Below are 19,278 nucleotides of genomic sequence, written 5' to 3'. Positions count from 1 at the left end.
TCAAGCACGTTTAAATCTAATAAATATAGACGGTTTTATCAAGTATTTTCAAGCACTTCATTAGAATAGAAACGTACCTAGAAGATCTTCATCTTCTGCGCAAGTACCAAAGCGCCCCATCGTCATAGGTCATTTCAATTTCTACACCGGTCAAGGAGGTATCATCCGCGCTCGATTTTCCAGGCAGCCAAGGCAACCATCCTTATTGACACTTATTTATTGCTAAGCTTCTATTCTAAGCTTCTGAATATCGGTAGTTACACTTCTGGATCGAAGTAATACCAGCTCAATGTGATATCTAATAATACAGAACTGGTTTCTCGGAAGAAATAAAGAAATTCGAATATTCGCGACAGGGCTCCATAAATCTCCTCTGCCATCTCAGATGTCAAATCCGAGCCGAATTCCGACCTGAGGTCGTGTAACACTTATCGTCTAGATTTCGTGCCCGTTTCTCTTACAAGATAAAACTGACACTCCTATGGTCCTTCAAAGGAGGCCTTCCGACCTGCACCACGGTAGAAGGAGCATCTCCAGGGCTGATATCGAAGTAATCTACTTTTGAAGTTCTTCGTAGTCCTACGCACTTGCGCTCCGTTACCGTACCCAACCCACCAGGCGGCGTGTGGGGGTGAAGATCGAAATACCCCCCCTGAGAGCCCCTCTCGGACGAACTCCCCGGTTCGATGGTATAATATTGGTCATTTTGGTCGTTATCGTGATCCGAATCTGCCTTAATCTCATTGCTCAACCCAGATCGTTTCATACCCCCTTGTGTCGTCTTCGGCTGTGTCATGGTTAAGCCCGTGTCTCTGATTAATCGATGTGAAGACGATCGACCCAGTCCCGGCCTGTTCGAGTTGCGACTGCTGTGTAGCGAGTTGAACTGCCGCACGTGTGCATGGTCGAGTCGTTCGTAATGCCAGGCTGCGTTAGGATCGTTGCTTATGGGAGTTCGAGATGGTGAAGGGTCTGATTTAGAATGAGGACGACCCTTCCGCTGGCTAACGGTTCCTCGTTCTTCGCTCGGTTTTCCCAGTCCCATTTGGTGTTCCCACCACCCCTTTTCCTTGGTCCCGCATTTTGCGACGTCGCAGAGGGCCTCCTCCACAACCTGTTCCTGCTTCTCGGAGAGTTGTATGGTTCCTTCGTTCGCTGCAAGGCTAACTAGGGCCGCAGCGTCACGTGCATCACGTTCTTTCTTGACAGGATTAGATCGAAGCCCACTCGAGTCAAGCTTGAACACAATGAGATCAGTGAGCGAGATATACGGTATTTCGCTACTGGATATTTCTTGAACCTTCGCAGCCGATTCTGGAAGGTAAGGCGACTACACTTGTCAGTTACATGTAGTGAACCCGCACCCAAACATTCAAACTTACCAACCACTCGGGACTGATATCGATTCGAATTTCTTGTCCTCGTGGGCTTTTATAAAAGAGCGCCTGGGAACGTTGAAAAAAGGGCGAACCCGGACGCTCGAGTAGTCGCTTTTTCAACGAACTAGGCGATGTTGAGATGTTTGTTATGAAATTAATATTCTATCATAAGACACATGATGTTAGCTTATACTCCTTAAGTGTTGGTGCTATACTCTATCTTACGTCTGTTGAGCGGTATTCTGGGAGGTAGTGCCATAATGCTAGCCCGCCGATGACCGAGAGCCTCGCATGTCTGAGGTCCTGTATCTGCTTCACGTTTTGGATAACATCTCGAGCAGCACGTTCAAGTTCTTGCAATCGAGCCATTCTGCCTCTATTTGAACTAGTAAACTTTGATGAGAAAGGTAAGACTTAATAAGTCAAAAAAATTTACGACGGTAGCGAAGTAGTGCGTCGTTAATAGAAGACAAGTTTTAGAAAGGTTGGAATGGTGTATAATGGGCAAGTGAGGGAATAGAGTTGGAGCTGGTGGAGTGTTGATGATGTCTTGATCTCATAGCGGCGCGGGCATCTCCCACTTTATACACCTTTGGTTATATTGGAGACCGCCATGTAACACGAAGGGTAGGGGGTGTGAAATTGTCAGCAATCTCGATATCGATCCTCGCTGTGTCGTTCTGGTGAGCAGTATCGAAACTTACGAGTCGTGGGTAATATATCAAACCCCACGAAGTCGTGACTAGGCGAGACCCCAGAGATGAACGAAGCCGGGGGGCCTTATGTCCACTAAGATGTGAAACCTTAGACTGTCCTCTAAGGAGGGGAGTGGCGATAGAAGCCAGCGAATGAAGGATATGGACGACTACTGGTAGTTGTTGATATCCCATGTCTCCTTTCGCCGAGTCGTCAAATGTTTCCATTGTGAATTGGTGGTCTTCATAGGATACATGTTCCGTGTTATTCCAATGGTGTTCATGACTCAGACAATTGATGTTCACAATCTAAAGCTGTAAGTTGAGAGGGATATACCTTGATGAACTATATCGATTCTCTTCTCTAACAAATAACTAAGGTCCCCTTAAATCCGTGCTCTCGACAGGCCACATAGTTACTTGGAGTGCTATGAGCAAACCCAGACGTATCTCTAAATGCTCTTAATACCAACAATCAAACTAGATTTCCTATTCTCGACCCTCAGGGAAAAGTCATATCCGTTCATATAATTCCTATACATATAATCATAACGATCTAACATAAGTCTTCTAGTTATCGGTATTTGAAAGGAGGGGGTGGGGGCACATACAAAAATCCTCGAAGGAATTTACCGACTGCCCTCAATTCCATTGTTCAGTATGGGAAACTCTTGCCGATTTTTTTCAAACTCCACTCGAACCATTAACTGAATCGTAATTTGGGCTTGGCCTCTCGTCATGAAAATTTGGCCCTTCATAGTATTTCTTATTGGATATGATTGAATCTATTAGTTAGAATATGGCTGTGCTGTCTGCGATAGTGTGGCATTAGGCTGTTACGCAAGCCTCCTGTTTTCCTATATTCGGTCTAAGCATTAAGTATGGCGCACTTTATTGATACTATTCTCTCCTCATTTGCATAGTACCTGTCGAATATGGTAATAATACTACTAGCCCAGCCGCCATGTTCCCGGACGCATTACGAATACTTTCGCGGGTCCATAGAAAACTCATTACCGATTCGCCATATTCCCCAGCCGAGACCATACTGCCAGGATGCTCTCTAGACCCTAACTCCCAACCTTTCAAGCCATGTTGCCTTGTTCCTCTATTTCCGAGCGAATCGTAGGTTGTACAAACGGTTTAATAAAAAAGATGCGATTCGTTTTCCGCCTATCATAATAGAGGCGGCCCTTCTTTCAAAATCTCCCCAATAGATAAAATCGTATCCGCCGTACCATCGGAGTTGCTGTGAAAACGCATTCGTCTTGGGCCAAAGATTTCTATCTCGTTAGATGAGGTAGTGCTTGTCTTACGTGGTGATATGTGGGGAGGAACACGAATCGATGTTTCCTGCGAGTCACTTGATATTGTTCTCTCATCCCATCTGATTTTAGACCAACGGGGCCATTTCCAGAATTTGAAGCGGTCAGCCCGAGTCTTCCGTAGTCGGCTATGGCGGTGGTGGTGGATGCGAAGGAGAAGGTTCTATACGAGAACTCCTTCGTCATCACCCTCTTTTGCATCCTCCTCATCTTCCTCCCAGTCGACCTCGCCAGCTATTGCTTCGGCCTTCCTCTGTACTTCGGCCAGGCCACTAAGTTCCGCCACATACTCTTTATCTTCTAGAGCACGCTTTACGAATTCCCATCCTTGAGTCCTATACGCTGAAATGATTGGCTTGCTACAAGCACTACAGCATGGATATGAGTGACCTTTAATAGTGAGATTCTGAAACCGGTTTAAAAATCCCCGTATCTGGTGTGGAACTATTCCAAGGGCAAACTCATCCTTAGGATCGCTTTCGTAAATTCCTGACGAGGTGCCGGTCGCAGGGGCTGGCGCGTGATGGCCTAAGGGATGCTGCAACAAGCTCGTCAAGAGTTCTACGAGGAGAGCTGAAGCAATCGCAGCGATGCCAGGTCGTGTGACTGTGCATTGTTGATCGAGTGTTAAGTCCTTTTGGGACTAATTCAATGTTAGACAGGGAAATCGGAATCTATATGGGTGACTTACGTCTCCGGGTGTTACTACATCATTGCAGAAGTAGCAACCCAATGTTTCTTCGCTGCCGTCTTTGGGTTCTGCGCCATGTCGCATGACTACATAAGAATCGAAACCAAGAGCCGCATTCATGACGATTTTTCCCGCCGCCTTGCCCATCACGGTAGGGAGCCATCTCGACTCTCTACTGTCCATCAGGAGGAAGATCGCGTCATGCTCATCGATTAGCGACTTCAGCTTTTCAAAATCCCCCTGTGTATTCTCTACTATTGGATGACCGAGCATTGGGACCGATAAAACATGACCTTCGCTATCGACGCCTGGGTAAATCTCTTTGAGCACTTCTGCTGCCCGTGTTGCCTTTGGGGCACCGCCCTTTAAGCAATCGTTGTAAGTGAATAACGGTTGCCTTACCGGGTTAGAGAAAGATACCGAGCCATAATCAACAAAAGTGATCTTGCGCACACCCCATCCCATGAGGTTCCTCGATATATAGCTGCCGAGTGTACCGGCGCCGAGAAGAAGGCATTTGGTATTTTTGATGATTTCGAGATTGAGATCCGGCGAGATCCGCCATTTCATCAGCTTCAGGTTGAGGTCGACCGACTGATCCGCCAGTCTCGTGGGGTCCATGGATTCAGCTAGACTTACAGACCTCGCCATCAGCTTCCCGGATGGATTTCGCTCCCAACCAGTTGCTTTCGGCATTTCGGTCGTTTCGATTTCCTCTACAGAGTCCATGGAAAGAGGCAATACTATGCTGCGGGCTTCATGTCTACGCGAATGTATATCTCTGTAGCAGAGTATCTGAACGTTAGTCAGATGAAACCGTTGTCTCACTAGTACTAATAGGTTCCTGAGGGGCCATGCCGGGTGCTCCTCGTATGTGGATGGATCGACAAAAGCGACATATCTGTCTTGGTCGGGTACCCCACGGAAGAAACCTGTCTCAAATTCGCGAAGCGAGCCGACCTCCCATTTATAACCGATGTCTTCTGATGGTGGTTCGAGAGGAGGGGATTGGGCCTTGGTGCTTTTCTTCACCTGTACTTTTTTCGCAAGGAAAAAGCCGTGTTCTCTGGCGTCGACGGTGTATCGCCAAGTGCCTACGCGGTCCGCCAAAGCTGTAGTCTCGTCCGGGGTAAAATGAAGGATATCACTAGTACGCTTCCATTGCGGATCGGAGTGGAGAGTTGGAAATCCGAACCAATACGTCATTCGGTATTTCTTGAGGTCTGCATATGAAAGTATAATGTAGTGCGATAGGAGCGAGGGGACAGAATATATAGTGCCGTCTTTTATCGCATCCCATATCTACGAGAGAGAATATCAGCATATTTGTCAGTCTTAGTTTGGTGAGATCAGGATTGGGAATAGTTGGTAGGAAATGACCAACCTGACGTGCAGCGCCTTGGATCATCTCCGTCTTATCCACTTGCTTAAAGGCTTCTAAGGTATTTGTATTTTTGATGATGCCCTCAGCTCTGACAGCATTATACGGCACACTGTAGACCGGACAATTAGCGGACGAAACGACGTTTATACTGCCGCTGTCATCGGTAATAGTCATGGGTAATGAAATATGAGCAAATACAAACATACTTATTACTAGTAAGAGCGCTGGCTAAGACTTGCATCTTCACGCTGTCATCTGGGGCAGTGCCGGGACGAGGCTCGTAGAGCCCTAAGACTGGTCGCGCCGAATCGCTGAGTTTATCATGATCTAGCTTGGAGGCAAATAAGGCCGAGTAGAAAGGCAATTCAATTTCAGAGGCGAACGGCGCAAATTTCAGCGCGGCCATACTGGCGGGGTGGTGGGATGTTGATTGAATAAGAGGTGTGAATGTGAATGGAGGTAGAGGATACAAATGGTTCGGCTAGGTGCGCCGCAAAAAAAAGTGTTAATGATAGATCGTCGCAGATGAACGATCTATCATATATCACAGAGGTATCGCACGGACAGGCTATGTAGCTATATACTCTCCGAGGAATAATTTGGGTTGAATGTTGTAGCTATGAGAAGGAGAGGAGGGGCAGAATTGTTAAAGATCGATTAAATCAGGCTTGAAGTTGGTGAGAGCGGGGCAATGTTTTGAATGCGGCGGGATGTGACTTCCAAAGGGATGACATATGACGACGCGGTATACTAATACAAAATATAACAATTATGAAAGAGACAGTTAAGGAATTTCATTTGGGCTAATGATGACCAAGGCAAAGGCTATTAATATAATAAATAAATAATCAAGAAGTATGTTCATAAGTATTAGAACTTATGATTGATTTTGGGGTCACATGAAGAATCACGGCGTGACCATACATAGGGCAAGTGAGATGTTGCTGATGTGAAGATTCGGAAGCTTTCCAGGCATCATCCCACGCAAATGCTTTGTACTCCGCTGACGTGACCTACCCAATGCCAGGGGCAGCTGAGGGATTCTTGGCATTGGATGGATCTTAGGTACATATATACCCAAGGAAGGGGGTATCTGGTTAGGTATCCACCTAAAAATACTTAGATACTTCAAATGTTATCCACCAAATGCGATAGGTTGTCGGCTAAGTCTCGGCGTTAATAGCCTCTTTTCTTTCCTTTTTTTCCCCTACGCGACGCGTCGCGTCTTACATAGATTAATGAGGGGCTATCTATTTCACCATTTCACCAAGTACCTACCTAGGTACCTAAGCTAGGATTACAAAATTCTGCCTGGAAAATGAACAACTTTCACAAATGCCGACTGCATAATTGAACTTTGAGAAAATATGCTGATAGGAATTTGCGGTGGTAAGATTCCTGATTCTACCTAATACCATTCTCCCTTAAAAAGGCTGTCACTTACACCGACTCTTAGCAAAATGCGCCGGGAAAAGTACGGTGGCTCAATACCTAATAGACCATCATGGGTTTAAGAAGCTACACCTAGAGAAATCAACATCCCAAAATAATGATCATTCAGGTGGATCCGAATCCCAAGCAGAATCAGCTACCCCTGACACCACCAGGACAAATCTCCCTCTACACTCAAGACAGACACCCAGATCTTATACATTCGCGACGTCTACGGCTCTTTTAGACTTCGTTACCAAGCATTGGCGATCTCGGTGGGTCGTAACCGATATCCACGATGAAGCTGTCCTAGAGATTCTCAGTAGACGGCCGTTCTTCATCTTGATTAGTGTTGATGCACCCTTGACTGTGCGCTGGCGGCGATTTCAACAACGATGTAGCGGGCAAAAGGAGGCAGATAACCAAGACCCCATCGGCCTTGAAGATTTTGTGTCGCAATCCGATCGACATCTTTACGACACCTCATCCGGCGTCCTACCACTTATGTCGCGGGCCACGATACGATTATTAAACACCTCGTCGGATCTAGCGCACCTATATGCTACATTAGGCAAGCTGGATTTAACAAACCCTGATCGTCTCCGCCCTAGCTGGGATAGCTACTTTATGTCACTAGCATCTTTGGCAGCGCAGAGGTGTAATTGTATGAAGAGGGCTGTAGGATGCGTATTGGTTGACTCCAAGCATCACGTCATCAGCACGGGCTACAACGGGACGCCGCGACACCTACAGAATTGTGGAGATGGCGGGTGCCCGCGATGCAACTCGGGCGAGAGTAGTGGAGTGTCATTGTCAACATGTCTTTGCCTCCACGCCGAAGAGAATGCCTTGCTGGAAGCTGGTCGCGAGAGAATCCGTGACGGTAGCGTTCTGTATTGTAACACGTGCCCATGCCTAACGTGCAGTATCAAGATTGTTCAGGTGGGTATCACCGAGGTCGTATATAGCCAAGGCTATAGCATGGACAAGGACACAGCTCGAGTCTTTAAGGACGGCAGTGTGAAATTGAGACAGTTCTCTCCAGTAAGTGTGAAGCCCTATTATATTAGTTCCCCTCTACAAGCGTTGATGCTGATTGATACCCAGCCGGCCAATGGGCTAATCCATCTAGAAAAGATGGAACTTTACTAAGACCAACAATGCAATAAAGTCTATGTAGATAGCACCAAGCCCACCTGAAACAGTAGGGACCATCTTTAAATCACGATAAAACGTCGACTGGATACCAATCCCACGTAGAAAATCACGGCCTGTGCAGGCCAGCGATGCACTGAAGGCGACAATATCTTAAAACTAATTGGTATTAGAGAAAATTAGAGTATTTCGCACTCTATCGAGACTAGCATCTTCTGATCAGAGCTTGTCAAGTGGTACTGTTAAGCACGTAACGCGAAACATAACTGACATTCTTGGACCACCGTCAATCTCAGAATTCCCAGGTCGTCTCGCATAAGAACATGATTGACCAAGGCATCTGCGAGGGATAGACGCATTGCTGAACCAAAAAATCGGTAACATGGTATTAACGTCTCGTTCCGTCATTCGTAGCCCCCCCTCCTTCCCCCGGACTTCCCTCCATTCTCATTTATCATCTACGCGGGTAGCGCAGCCTTTGAGGCTCTTCGCTTCGCGAGCCACTTGGATATCCATAGACCGATTAGACCGACACCGACGACGAAAACGATGCAGAACACGACGACCACACCAGCTTCTTGTTGCTAGTATACGTTAGTATCAACTATTAAATAATTATCGCCATAGGTTGACGGAATAGTCTCCTCCAGGAACTATATGCGAGACCCAGGCGGTGAAGGAGGGGAGGGTGTGTACGTACAGCCCAGTTCTCACGGGGGACGATGCGGCTGATGGTGTCGCGAGCGACAATGGCGTTGTTGATCGCAGGCATGATGGCTATCTAGGAATAAGTTTAGCGCGCTGGTCGGTTTGAATTATGGCTACCATGAAATCCAAATTGAATAAGCTAATTGATGCGAATAAGAATAGCAAAGGTATGTTCTGCTTCCGGAACAACCGCGGCGCCACCTCGTCAACGGAAAAAACGCGCAATTAGGAATCTATTGGGTTCAAATGCACCCTATCCCAGGCTTCCGAGAGCTCCATTGAGTAAATTTCCGCAAGGCGAATGCAATTGAGACATATTTGAAGCTAGGTAGAGCTACGGGTGAAATCTCCAAGCTTCCAATTGATAATTAATAGGAATGCGGCTTACCTCTCGGGCGGTCAGAGCGGTTGCTATGTGGAGCGCAAATGGTTGACTCGAGATGTTTTGGTGGAGCTTAACTGTTTAGTTGACGGTCAGAGAAGCTGAGTCTGCGAACAACACAAGCCCTTGGGTGGATGAAGAATATCGCGGTTGAAGTAGGCCTTCGCAAGGACGAGTGAGTTGAGGAGAAGCAAACACAAGAAAGAAAAAAGGGCAAGAAAGGTGGGAGGTGCTCGGGTCAAAAAGGAAATAATAAAATGAGCAATTCGGCGTTAGACCTGGAGACGAGGGAAACCAAAAAAAAAAGCTTGTTCCGGGGCGGGAGCTCGGTAAGTGTGCAGCAAAAAAGACAGGGCGTTTGATTTCTGCGCGATTTTGTAGGTGGAGAGGTTTACAGGCACCGGGGTCACCGGGTCCACAATGTGGGTAGCTGTATTATTGTAATGCCGCAAATTGGGTATAGCGAACGGACATCTGATCTGCAACAATGGGGAATGCGACGAGGATTTGGAAGGGTCGTAAGTAACGAAGCAACGAGCAACGCCGAAAGCTGGCACGCGATGACGAAGCTCTTTTCTCGTTCTTCCTCTCTTGTTGAGGATCAATTGGAAAATAGAATATTACTTACCCGTAGCTATAGATGCCTAGATGCTTTTCCCTAATAGCTTCGGAGGTTCTTGTATAATGGAATTGGTTTTTTGTTATACAGCTGGGATTCTGGATAGAACGGGTTATCGTAGGATTTAGTGAGGAACTTGGAATTGCAGATGGAGAAAGTCGAAGGAGGATGTGGAGTCGCTAGGATATTTGTTTTCGTGCAAGTGCAGTGATGTCAGGCTTGCAGCGGTCCGGGCGTTGCCCGCTACGATGCTAGCACCGCGTCCGGTCTGCAATCAATGGCCTTAAACCCTTTTTGTCATGGTCATGCGATTCTACGTACCTAAGTACCCGGTAGAAGGTGTACCTTTCCCTTACCGCATGAAGCTATGTCCAGATCAAGTACATACATGTATGTAACCTGGCTTTGTTTACAGTCAGCAAAGGTACAGAGGGATTGTAAGAAAGACAAAAGAGGATGGAAAGAAAAAGCCTCTGCCACTGAAGAGACTATCATATCCTATTTTACTCTACAACTACCTAGGTAGGTAGGAAGACAAGGTTACTAGTAGTACACATCTGTGATGAGTGAATTTTGAACATGTATGTATTTACATACCTACATACATAATGTAGGTACAGATACTCGAGGCCCGGGGGTCTTATTGCAATGCCACAAGAACCCTGTGTACCTAAACTAAGAACCAATTCAATTTACGAATGACAATCAATACGTACCTAGGTAGATACATTAAGACCTTCCAAAGATCCTAGCAAAGCCAAGGCGTAAATCGTCGATTTGATGTGGTTACACTTACGAAGTAGATTTGCGGTGCTGACGGTTCATTGACAGCGTAAAAGAGTTTATTACCTTGGTAGCCAAGGGGTTCCAAGACAAGTAGATGGTGCGCCGGCATTGAAGAAAGGCACGTAGCGGTTTATTACAGCAGCATAAGTATAAATTACTGCAATGCGCTAATAAGTTAGTTCTTCTGGAGACTTTAATCGTGCATCCTCAAACCCGGCGCCGTCGTGGAGCATATTATTTTATTTTATTTTTATTTTTATTTTTATTTTTAACAATTATTATGGTTACTATGATCTCGTTAGGTGCCTGGTTAGTGGAAATATCCTGGGAATAACGGAATTATACATTGGATGCACAAACATCTAAGCCGGCTTGCCTTCTAAGGAAAAGGCAAGTACTTATCTACCTAGGTAGATTATGATAGCGAGCTTAGACCGAATTGCGTGTCGAATAAGGCTCTGTGTCGTATTGATGACTACCTAGGTACCCAGGTAGTTTCTTCTAAACTACTCCTATCCGATTTGCCACTCGCCTATAAATTAATTATTAAAGGCAAGGGATTAGGTAGGTATTAGTGTCGAATTTATTCAGGGCTCGAATATCAATACTATTAGGCGGCTGTCATTCTCTAATAGGTACCCCAGATAGCTATAATGGTTCCCGTCACGTTTTTTTCGCCCAACCTTACACATAATAGTGCTTCAAGCAGATGCCTAGAATTCATTCTCTAACAAAGGACATGGTAAATACGCACAAGCGTTCTACATGTATACGAAATCTAGAATCCAGAAAGACTAATCTAAGTGGGCCAATTGAATCCTTCGAAAAATCCATGTCAAGTGCTATGTAGGAAAGACCATATGTAAGGGACACGCCGTGCTCTTTCCCAAATTCACTTTGGATTGGACTTTTCTTACCTACAAATCAAGATTTACTTTTCCACCCGTTCATCTTGATGCTTTTCTCCCTTGGTTCTGATGTTTCTCACCGAGTTTACCTAGGTATTCTAAAAGTTCAGCGCCAACCCAATTAGGACCTCCACCGTCCAGGACACCAAAATGACCCTAGACTACAGCCCAAAATGGGTGGCTAGTTTTCAACCACTACTGGTCGCTATTGTGATAGCTTGCTATGTCTTAGGCCTCGGAGTCTATCGCTTATACCTGAGCCCACTAGCCAAAATACCTGGCCCTAAAATCGCTGGTAACAAATCCATTCGTTCGTCGTTTCAGTTGGTTGAACGTATACTGAGTGAAATTATTCAGCATTGACAACTTGGTACAATGCTTATTACGATCTCTGGAAAAAGGGACAGTACGTCTGGGTTGTAGAGGACATGCACCGCAAATATGGCCCAATTGTTCGAATAAGGCCTGACGTCGTGCATATAAATGACCCTTCTTTCATCGAGAAAATATACTCGCAATCTCCTAAACAGCGACGAGAGAGGTATCAAACTATACTCAAAACTCTCCAGGCCGCAGGGTCAATTCTTGCGACGCAAGACCATGACCTTCATCGTAAACGTCGGGCAGTGCTCAACCCGCTCTTTTCCCAACAAAATGTGCGTCGTTTGGAACCTGTCATCAATGACGCGCTCGCAAATTTATTCTATAGAATGGACGGATGGGCGAAAACCGGAACACCTCTGCGGATGAATGTCGCATTCAGAGCCGCAACGAAGGACATCATCCAAGCTTATGCATTTGGTGAAGGAGACAAGTGTCTTGATAAGGAAGATTTCAATACTGAGTTCTTCGATATCAGTGCGTGTTTCTTGAAGTCACCTCGCGTCACCTATCATTCGGGATTATTTACTCACAAAATAGCTTCACTCATCCGCACGTACATTAAATGTTGAATAATGATTACTGATTCTAGGTGATACAGTGGCACCAAGCGCTCTTGCTCATGTCGGAACCCATTTCTACTGGTTGGCCACTTTCTTAACCAATATACCACCAAAGATAATGATCAGTTTGGTTCCTAAAATTGGATTATTTTCGCGTTTTGTAGAGGTAGGTGGCGTCCGCCCAGAAAAAGCATCGTTTTAGAGATATTGCACAACTCACACCACATCACAGGGGCTAGCTACCCAAGTCGAAGAGATCCGAAATGCTAAGGAGATTCCTGAAGGGAAAACAATTTTTCATGAAATTATCCGTAGCGATATACCCGAGTCCGAGAAAGGGACCAGGCGACTAACCGACGAAGCTATTGTTATCGTCATCGCGGGAAGCGAAACCACCGCATCCACATTAGCGGCAATCATGTACCATTTGCTCGCTGACAGGCAGTTATTTAACAGGTTGAGAGTTGAGCTAGAAACCGTCATGCCTGATCGTAACGAGCTTCCAGTGGCGTCAAAGTTGGATGGACTTCCGTTCTTGAACGCGATCATACAGGAAGCTATTCGGCTCTATCCTGGCGCCACCCACCGACAGGATCGCACATGTCCCGACGAAGACCTTGTTTACGAAGCGCCAGATGGGCAGACGTACGTCATCCCGGCCGGCTCAGCCGTCGGCATGGCTGCTCCGATTCTAAATCGCAACCCAGGTTTCTATGACCAACCAGACAAATTTCAACCTGAACGCTATCTCGAAAACCCGAAGCTTTTAAAATATCAAATGTCTTTTTCCAAGGGCACAAGGCAATGTATAGGAATTAATCTCGCTTACCAGGAACTCCAAACCTTCACCGCCGGCCTCATCCGTCGGTACGACTTATATGATCCGACTAAGAGGATTCAGAATGGTCCTACGCTGGAGCTTTACCAGACTACAAGGGAAGATGTAACAACACATTCCGACTTCATAACCACTTCGCCATATGAGGGAAGCCTAGGGCTTAGGGTTCTGATTCGAAATTAACTGCCCTGGTTGCGTTTCTGTCAAAGCAGGCTTAGACTATGTTACATATAGGTGTATAGAGCTTGGTCGTGGTTCCGAGTACATAATAAACGAGCAATATAGGTGTCTGTAAAAGTCTGCATCATTCCAGTGGGCACTTGATAAATTTCCAGGAGGTATTATTTATGATCCACCTTAAGTGCATTCCTATCATTTCAAATGCGTAACTCGCTCGATATACGTATATCCAACTCGAATGCATGTATCATGCATATTTGTTTTGAGCGTCCAAATAGACGTAGAGGTAGCCGCCACGCGTTTAGTTGTAAACTACATACCAAGTAGGTAGTTATAGGCAACAATGGATTTTGTAACGATAATATTGTCTTAACATCTTATAACTTTGCGGTCTCGGTCAACTCTCCAACCTTCAACTTTTCGCCGTATTTCTCGAGGACACTCTTGCCATGGTATTTCCAAAATTGTTTCGTCGCATTCTTGCCGGCCATACGTTTAAGGATTTTGGCGCCACCTGGATGCTCGTCAAGGAAATCTAAAAATTGCCGAGGAATCGCTGTTAGAATTAGGTCGTACAACAATGAAGGGGCGGATTGGGATGGGATGTTCTCACTTGTGATGTCGTATACACCACTATCAACAATTATGTACATGCCGGCACTTTCGTCTTTGTGCTCGGCGACATCTTTCGCTGTAAATGTTTTAGACATCGTCACGAGCACTAGATCCGACTATTTTAAGACAATATAGTTGGTCCGTAAGTGAATATTTATTCTTATAAAATCTTATCAAGTGGCTGTTCGTCTGTTTCTGTCCGCTTGTAGAGAAAGTGGTAGAAAAGCAGCTTGTCGCAAGAATTAACTTGCGATTCAACGGATTTGAAAAGAACCTCGGCATAAGAAGAAGCAAGGATTCAATTATCCTCGACATCATTGGTGCATTTTATAAGGTTACTCCCCCTACCATGGTAAGAAAGCCGCGCTAGTACATTCTTGGTATAGTTCCGATGGTCGACCGACAAGGATCTTTACACACTTCCGAGTATTTATGTACCCAAGTACACTTCCCCGATACCGAAGAGGATATCGACTTTTTTGAATACATAGCTCGGATCTACTCCCATCTGTATTCTCGATTGGTATTGGTATGCTAATGTAGGTGGACAACTCACTTTGTCTTTGTTTCTTAGCTCTAATAGATACCTTTACCCAACTTCGTAAATATAAATATACGATATGCATCTATTTTACTCTATCAATACGCCTTTCTCCATGGCTTTCCTAAACAAATCAGCGAATGCCGAAGTACCCCGACAGTCGCTTTCCTGCATCTTCTCTAGAGCCTTAGGCATCCATTCCCCTATTTTTTGTATTCGGTTAAAATTCTACGTGTGGTTAGTAACCGGTCCGGTTTAGGATATTCAAAGGAGGACAGGGTACGTACGGACGGATGAGTACTCATCCATTCGGGTGGTTCTCCTTGTTGTGCCCTCTCCATGCGTTTCCAGAACCCAAGTGCTTCGCGTGGATCATAACACGCCTCCGCCATCATCATTAAGCCGATGTAATCCGCCTCGCTCTCTTGCATACGGCCTTGAGGCCGTGAGAAAAGGAGATCTAAAACTGCGCTGCCGATAAATTGCGTGCCCAATATTGCTATGCCGCCAGTAAGAAATATGATAGAATATAGTAGTATGTTCACACCGATTTGCCCAGACATGCGCTCGGCCACGTGCCCGGCGAGATTATGGGCAATTTCGTGCCCTAGCACCGTTGCAAGGCCATCTTCATTCCGCGCTATGGGTATCAAGCCGCTGAAAACGAAAACTTTCCCTCCAGGGAGGACGAAGGCGTTTGCGGTATCTGAGCATTGCGTGTTAGTCCTTGTTATCGCATCCCGCACGCGTGTCGCCCCCTTTGAGCAAAACAAACCGAAATATGGGGGTCTCACGTACGAGGATCGTCGATTACCCTGATCTCCCAGTCTGCATCTTCCATACCAGAAACGGGAATCAACCTCTTCATGACTCGCTTCACCATAGCCATTCGCGGGTCCCAATCGCTTAAGAACCGGCCGCCGGAGCGTTCCACTTCCCATATTAATCTTTTGACTTGCGCTTCGCTGGCCGCTTCGACTGTCTCGTCGCTGAAACAATTGAAGCGCCGCCTCCCGGATACTGGCACGGTCTGGATATTACTAAAGTAGAATGCGATCGCACCGACGACTGAGAGTACGACGACCGTATGTAGGCTTGGGGAGCGAACAAATTTTTTAAGGCGATCGGAGGTTACGAGGGGTTTAGCTTGTGAGAGGCGATAGTGTGGATCGGGGTTGTAATTTCGTGTCTCGTGAGGGGGACGCGGCCAATTGTTCTTTCGGAGGGATGTGTGGGAGAATGGTCGAAATCGGTGAAGGGAGCGGAAAGAAAGAGGAGAGGTAGAAGGAGATGAGGGCCACGTTCGAATCGTCGTGAGCCGCCCAGCCGGCCGCAGGAACCGAAGCGACTGCATCGTGAGGTTGGTCCTCGGGTGTGTTCGCAGTCGCTGATTATCTTTTAGAAGACTGAGATATTACTTTAATCGCACCTTTCTAGATGCTAACGTTAGGATTGAAATCATGGATTAAATCATATTCTTAACGCGTTGGGAACATGATACCGGGTACATATGCGCCGGATTGTCAGGATAGGGTAGAAAGTGTAGATGTAAATAGATCCTTTAAAACACTTGGAGGTACCTAGGTATGACGCAGTGGGATAAGATTAGGTGCCTACAGGTACTATATTCACTATATTTTATAGGTACTTAGATTTCTACTACTTAACTCAATCCTTTCCCCGCTGCCCCGCCCACCTTGACACTCCTTCGATTCTTTCAATCAAATACCTACATGTAGGTGGTATTTATGTAAACGATTAATTATGTCTAATTTCTTATAATAGAGGCGATAATAATTTATATAGCCCAAACTAATTCGTACATACAAGGCAACCCCAATGTATTATATACAATCATTCAACAAGACACGACTTTATCCTACCACCTAGCTTATAAAACAAGGAAGAAAAGAGCTGCCGTGCCCATGAGGGTGAAGCTGACACCCGTCTTAATACCACCACTAACCTCGACGATACCACTGCTCACGGGGACCACGGATTCGGTCGATATAACTCCGGGGTAAGTGACAGACGTCAGGGTGGCATTGTAGCCGACGTTGACGCTTGTGACGGGGACTACTGTTGCCGTTACAACAACGCCGACCTCGCTGTTACCGCTACCACTGTTGCTGCTTCCGGTTGCCGATGGATTAGCCGGGTTGTTCGCCGTAGCGATATACGTGGTCGCGACTATGTTCGTCGCCTGGCTCTCACTCCCTGGGTTGCTGACGATGCCGGTGCTTTCGCTCGGCTTGTTTACCACGCTGCTGCCGCCAGCTGGCTTGCTAGAGCTTGAACCAGCATTACCGTTGCCGACGGGATACACGGTTGTGGTCACACCAACCTCGGTAGTGATGGAGCCAACCGGGCAGTTTGTAACTGTCGGCGCGCACGATGTAATGGCATACGTTCGGGTCACCTCGACGGTGCTCGTAGCGTAGCTCCCGGGCGCTCCAGCGGTTGTCGTTGGCTTAGGCTGCGAGCCGGTTCCTGTAACAGGGCAAACAGTGGTTCCGATCGAGATAACCTCGGTCGTGACGTAACCACCAGCCGGGCAGTTGGTAACGGTCGGGGCACATGATGTGATGGTGTGGACAGTCGTCGTGTAAATGGTTGAGGTGGTCAACTCTTGCGTGGCCGATACGATGTAAGAGTTGCTGGAGTCAGTGGATGCTACAGCTCCGGAGGAAGAAGACGTTGTTGCCTGTCCCAATGTAGGGTAGCCGCCGCCAGTTGCGAGCGAGCCGGTGGAAGAACCGGTCGTGGTAGCCGACACGCTTCTAGTTGGTGACACAACGTATGAGCTCGAACTATCTCCATTATCGTCGGTGCACGTTTCATCGTCGTCATCCGAGGCGCTTGATGACGTAGCGCTATACGAGGCTGAACTAGTGGAGGAAGAGTTGGAGAAGGAGACCGAGCTGCTCAACGTGGAAACAGAGCTGGTAGAAAGGGTTGTCGACGAGGTTGTTAAGATGGCCGAAGAGGAGGTGGATGTGCTGACCGTGCTGGATGTGGTAGATGTGCTGGAAGAAGTTGCTGGGTCTTCTACCTGCTGGTAGATACGGATATCCTTGACCTTGAAATTGACCCCAGAGAAATCATCGTTCTTTTTGGCGACATATTCAGGGCAAGTAGCATATCCAGTCTTAGCCTTGCAGCTTGCGCCCCATTTATCAGTCTGACCGGCAACAGCGCAGAAGTCGATGTTGAAGACCATCTTCATGTCTCGGAAAGCCTTGTCAATGTCGCACTCCTTGATCATATACGACGGTAGGCCCCAGAGAAGACTGGGCGATGGCTTGCCCTTCAAAATATCTTGAGGAGCAGATGCACGCGGCCAATCCCAAATTTTTAGGTAGTCCTCAGTCCATTCCATCGCAAAGATGCCACCAGAGGAAGACCCAAAGGTAGCCGAGTATTCCGAAGCAGAGCAACCTTGGTATTCCCACTGTCCCTCGGCGAAGTCATAGCAGTTGGAAGAGTCGATCGTTGCCGTCATACCGTCCGCTACTAGTTTACATTCCCCAACGACATCCGGATCATCAACATGAGCCGTATGACGGTTGAAGGTGAGGTCGTTCCAGTTCTCATAGATATCGATTTCGCCCTTGGTCGGCCATGGCTCACCAAAGAACCACTAATGATATATATCAGTTATAAAGTACGTAAGACGGGGGTGAGATGACTTACAAATGCAGGCCATGAGCCACACACCGGCTTGGGGAGATAAGTGAAATCGGCAATGACCAGACCGTGGTTATAAACGTTCTTGCTTTCCAGTCTAACACTCTTTCGTCCAACTCCCGAAGGGCTATAATCACCCTTAGTGTGGTCTACGCCGATATATACCTCATCGTCCTGGTATTTAATGAGACCAAGGTTTTTTGCGTTGGCTTGGCTTTGGTACTGGACATAACCGCCGTTGGGATCGCTATCCTAATTGAAAAACTTAGCGCCTAGCCATAGGGACCAAAGCCTTAAAGCCAGTCACTTACTGTAACGAAGTTGAACTTATCAAAAAAGTTTGTCGAGTTGTAAACCTCGGAAACCTTGTAAGACTTGGTAGCACCAGCGTGGGCAGCCAAAGCGACAGCAGCCGCACCGACCGTTTTAGAGAGGGATGGAGCCATTGCTATGGCTATAGTATGTATATATGAACGAGTGACTAGGGATACTTAACGAAAGGACGACGTATAGTACGTCGAAAAGGTCAATGACTCCTCTGCCTCGAGATAAGAACTTGACAAGAGCAGAACGACAGAGGTCAAGAGGAGGACCTTTCAAGGCCGATTCAGCGGCCGTGGCATATTTAAGGGGGTTATCTATGAACAGGAACCCCCCAAATAGCAAGTATGAGGCTTAGACGATGACCAATAGCAATAGGCTTAGAGTAATGTCTAGACGCTGCAGACCAGCGGCGATACTACTATTTGGCAGACTCTAAGTACATAGGCTCACTCTTCGCTTAACTAGCGATGCTGCTATTGGGTGAAATTACTCTATGTCATAATCCATACTTGTGTGCCACGGAAGTTAACTTCCATTCTTGGGTTATGATCCGATTCTTGGGAGATTCTAGACTATAGCGAACACCTACATAAGTAACAATACAGTGGACATTATGGGGACTTTAGACAAAGCCGCGGTGCGAAAAGCTGAGCGTTAGCCCGGCTTGGCCCCTTCAGTTCCGGACT

The 19,278-nt window shown here is 46.7% G+C and overlaps 7 protein-coding genes across 7 annotated transcripts; 2 read left to right on the top strand and 5 right to left on the bottom strand.

Annotated features, from left to right (window-relative positions):
• Positions 1-4: 4 nt before the first annotated feature.
• Positions 5-1,861, bottom strand: F4822DRAFT_213976 (uncharacterized protein). The gene is made up of 3 exons (XM_051453900.1): positions 1,605-1,861; positions 1,383-1,541; positions 5-1,330 (listed from the first exon to the last, which is right to left on the bottom strand). The coding sequence occupies exons 1-3, from the start codon at positions 1,746-1,748 to the stop codon at positions 458-460; spliced, it is 1,176 nt and encodes a 391-aa protein (XP_051315568.1). The 5' UTR covers positions 1,749-1,861; the 3' UTR covers positions 5-457.
• A 1,521-nt stretch (positions 1,862-3,382) lies between these two features.
• On the bottom strand, positions 3,383-6,130 carry F4822DRAFT_213949 (E1-like protein-activating). The gene is made up of 4 exons (XM_051453899.1): positions 5,681-6,130; positions 5,475-5,583; positions 4,091-5,392; positions 3,383-4,042 (listed from the first exon to the last, which is right to left on the bottom strand). The coding sequence occupies exons 1-4, from the start codon at positions 5,878-5,880 to the stop codon at positions 3,563-3,565; spliced, it is 2,091 nt and encodes a 696-aa protein (XP_051315567.1). The 5' UTR covers positions 5,881-6,130; the 3' UTR covers positions 3,383-3,562.
• A 485-nt stretch (positions 6,131-6,615) lies between these two features.
• Positions 6,616-8,250, top strand: F4822DRAFT_213914 (cytidine deaminase-like protein). The gene is made up of 2 exons (XM_051453898.1): positions 6,616-6,863; positions 6,931-8,250. Exons 1-2 carry the CDS (start codon positions 6,842-6,844, stop codon positions 8,055-8,057), a joined length of 1,149 nt encoding a protein of 382 aa, XP_051315566.1. The 5' UTR covers positions 6,616-6,841; the 3' UTR covers positions 8,058-8,250.
• F4822DRAFT_213780 (uncharacterized protein) lies at positions 8,250-9,211 on the bottom strand. Its single transcript, XM_051453897.1, has 3 exons — positions 9,157-9,211; positions 8,761-8,841; positions 8,250-8,644 (listed from the first exon to the last, which is right to left on the bottom strand). Exons 2-3 carry the CDS (start codon positions 8,830-8,832, stop codon positions 8,519-8,521), a joined length of 198 nt encoding a protein of 65 aa, XP_051315565.1. The 5' UTR covers positions 8,833-8,841; positions 9,157-9,211; the 3' UTR covers positions 8,250-8,518.
• A 2,402-nt stretch (positions 9,212-11,613) lies between these two features.
• F4822DRAFT_428133 (cytochrome P450) lies at positions 11,614-13,428 on the top strand (the record flags this gene model as incomplete). The annotated part of the gene is made up of 4 exons (XM_051460857.1): positions 11,614-11,758; positions 11,821-12,321; positions 12,446-12,573; positions 12,640-13,428. 4 exons carry the CDS (start codon positions 11,614-11,616, stop codon positions 13,426-13,428), a joined length of 1,563 nt encoding a protein of 520 aa, XP_051315564.1.
• A 35-nt stretch (positions 13,429-13,463) lies between these two features.
• On the bottom strand, positions 13,464-14,460 carry F4822DRAFT_213694 (cytochrome b5). Its single transcript, XM_051453896.1, has one exon. The coding sequence runs from the start codon at positions 14,133-14,135 to the stop codon at positions 13,803-13,805; it is 333 nt and encodes a 110-aa protein (XP_051315563.1). The 5' UTR covers positions 14,136-14,460; the 3' UTR covers positions 13,464-13,802.
• F4822DRAFT_399728 (uncharacterized protein) lies at positions 14,288-16,283 on the bottom strand. The gene is made up of 4 exons (XM_051457790.1): positions 15,380-16,283; positions 14,869-15,287; positions 14,597-14,809; positions 14,288-14,548 (listed from the first exon to the last, which is right to left on the bottom strand). Exons 1-3 carry the CDS (start codon positions 15,933-15,935, stop codon positions 14,672-14,674), a joined length of 1,113 nt encoding a protein of 370 aa, XP_051315562.1. The 5' UTR covers positions 15,936-16,283; the 3' UTR covers positions 14,288-14,548; positions 14,597-14,671.
• Positions 16,284-19,278: the final 2,995 nt, after the last annotated feature.

This window comes from Hypoxylon trugodes (genome assembly GCF_022578975.1).
Source record: "Hypoxylon trugodes strain CBS 135444 unplaced genomic scaffold F4822scaffold_4, whole genome shotgun sequence".
Classification (NCBI taxonomy): domain Eukaryota; kingdom Fungi; phylum Ascomycota; class Sordariomycetes; order Xylariales; family Hypoxylaceae; genus Hypoxylon; species Hypoxylon trugodes.
Note: the sequence above shows the minus strand (reverse complement) of the source record. Positions and strands in the feature narration are given on the sequence as shown.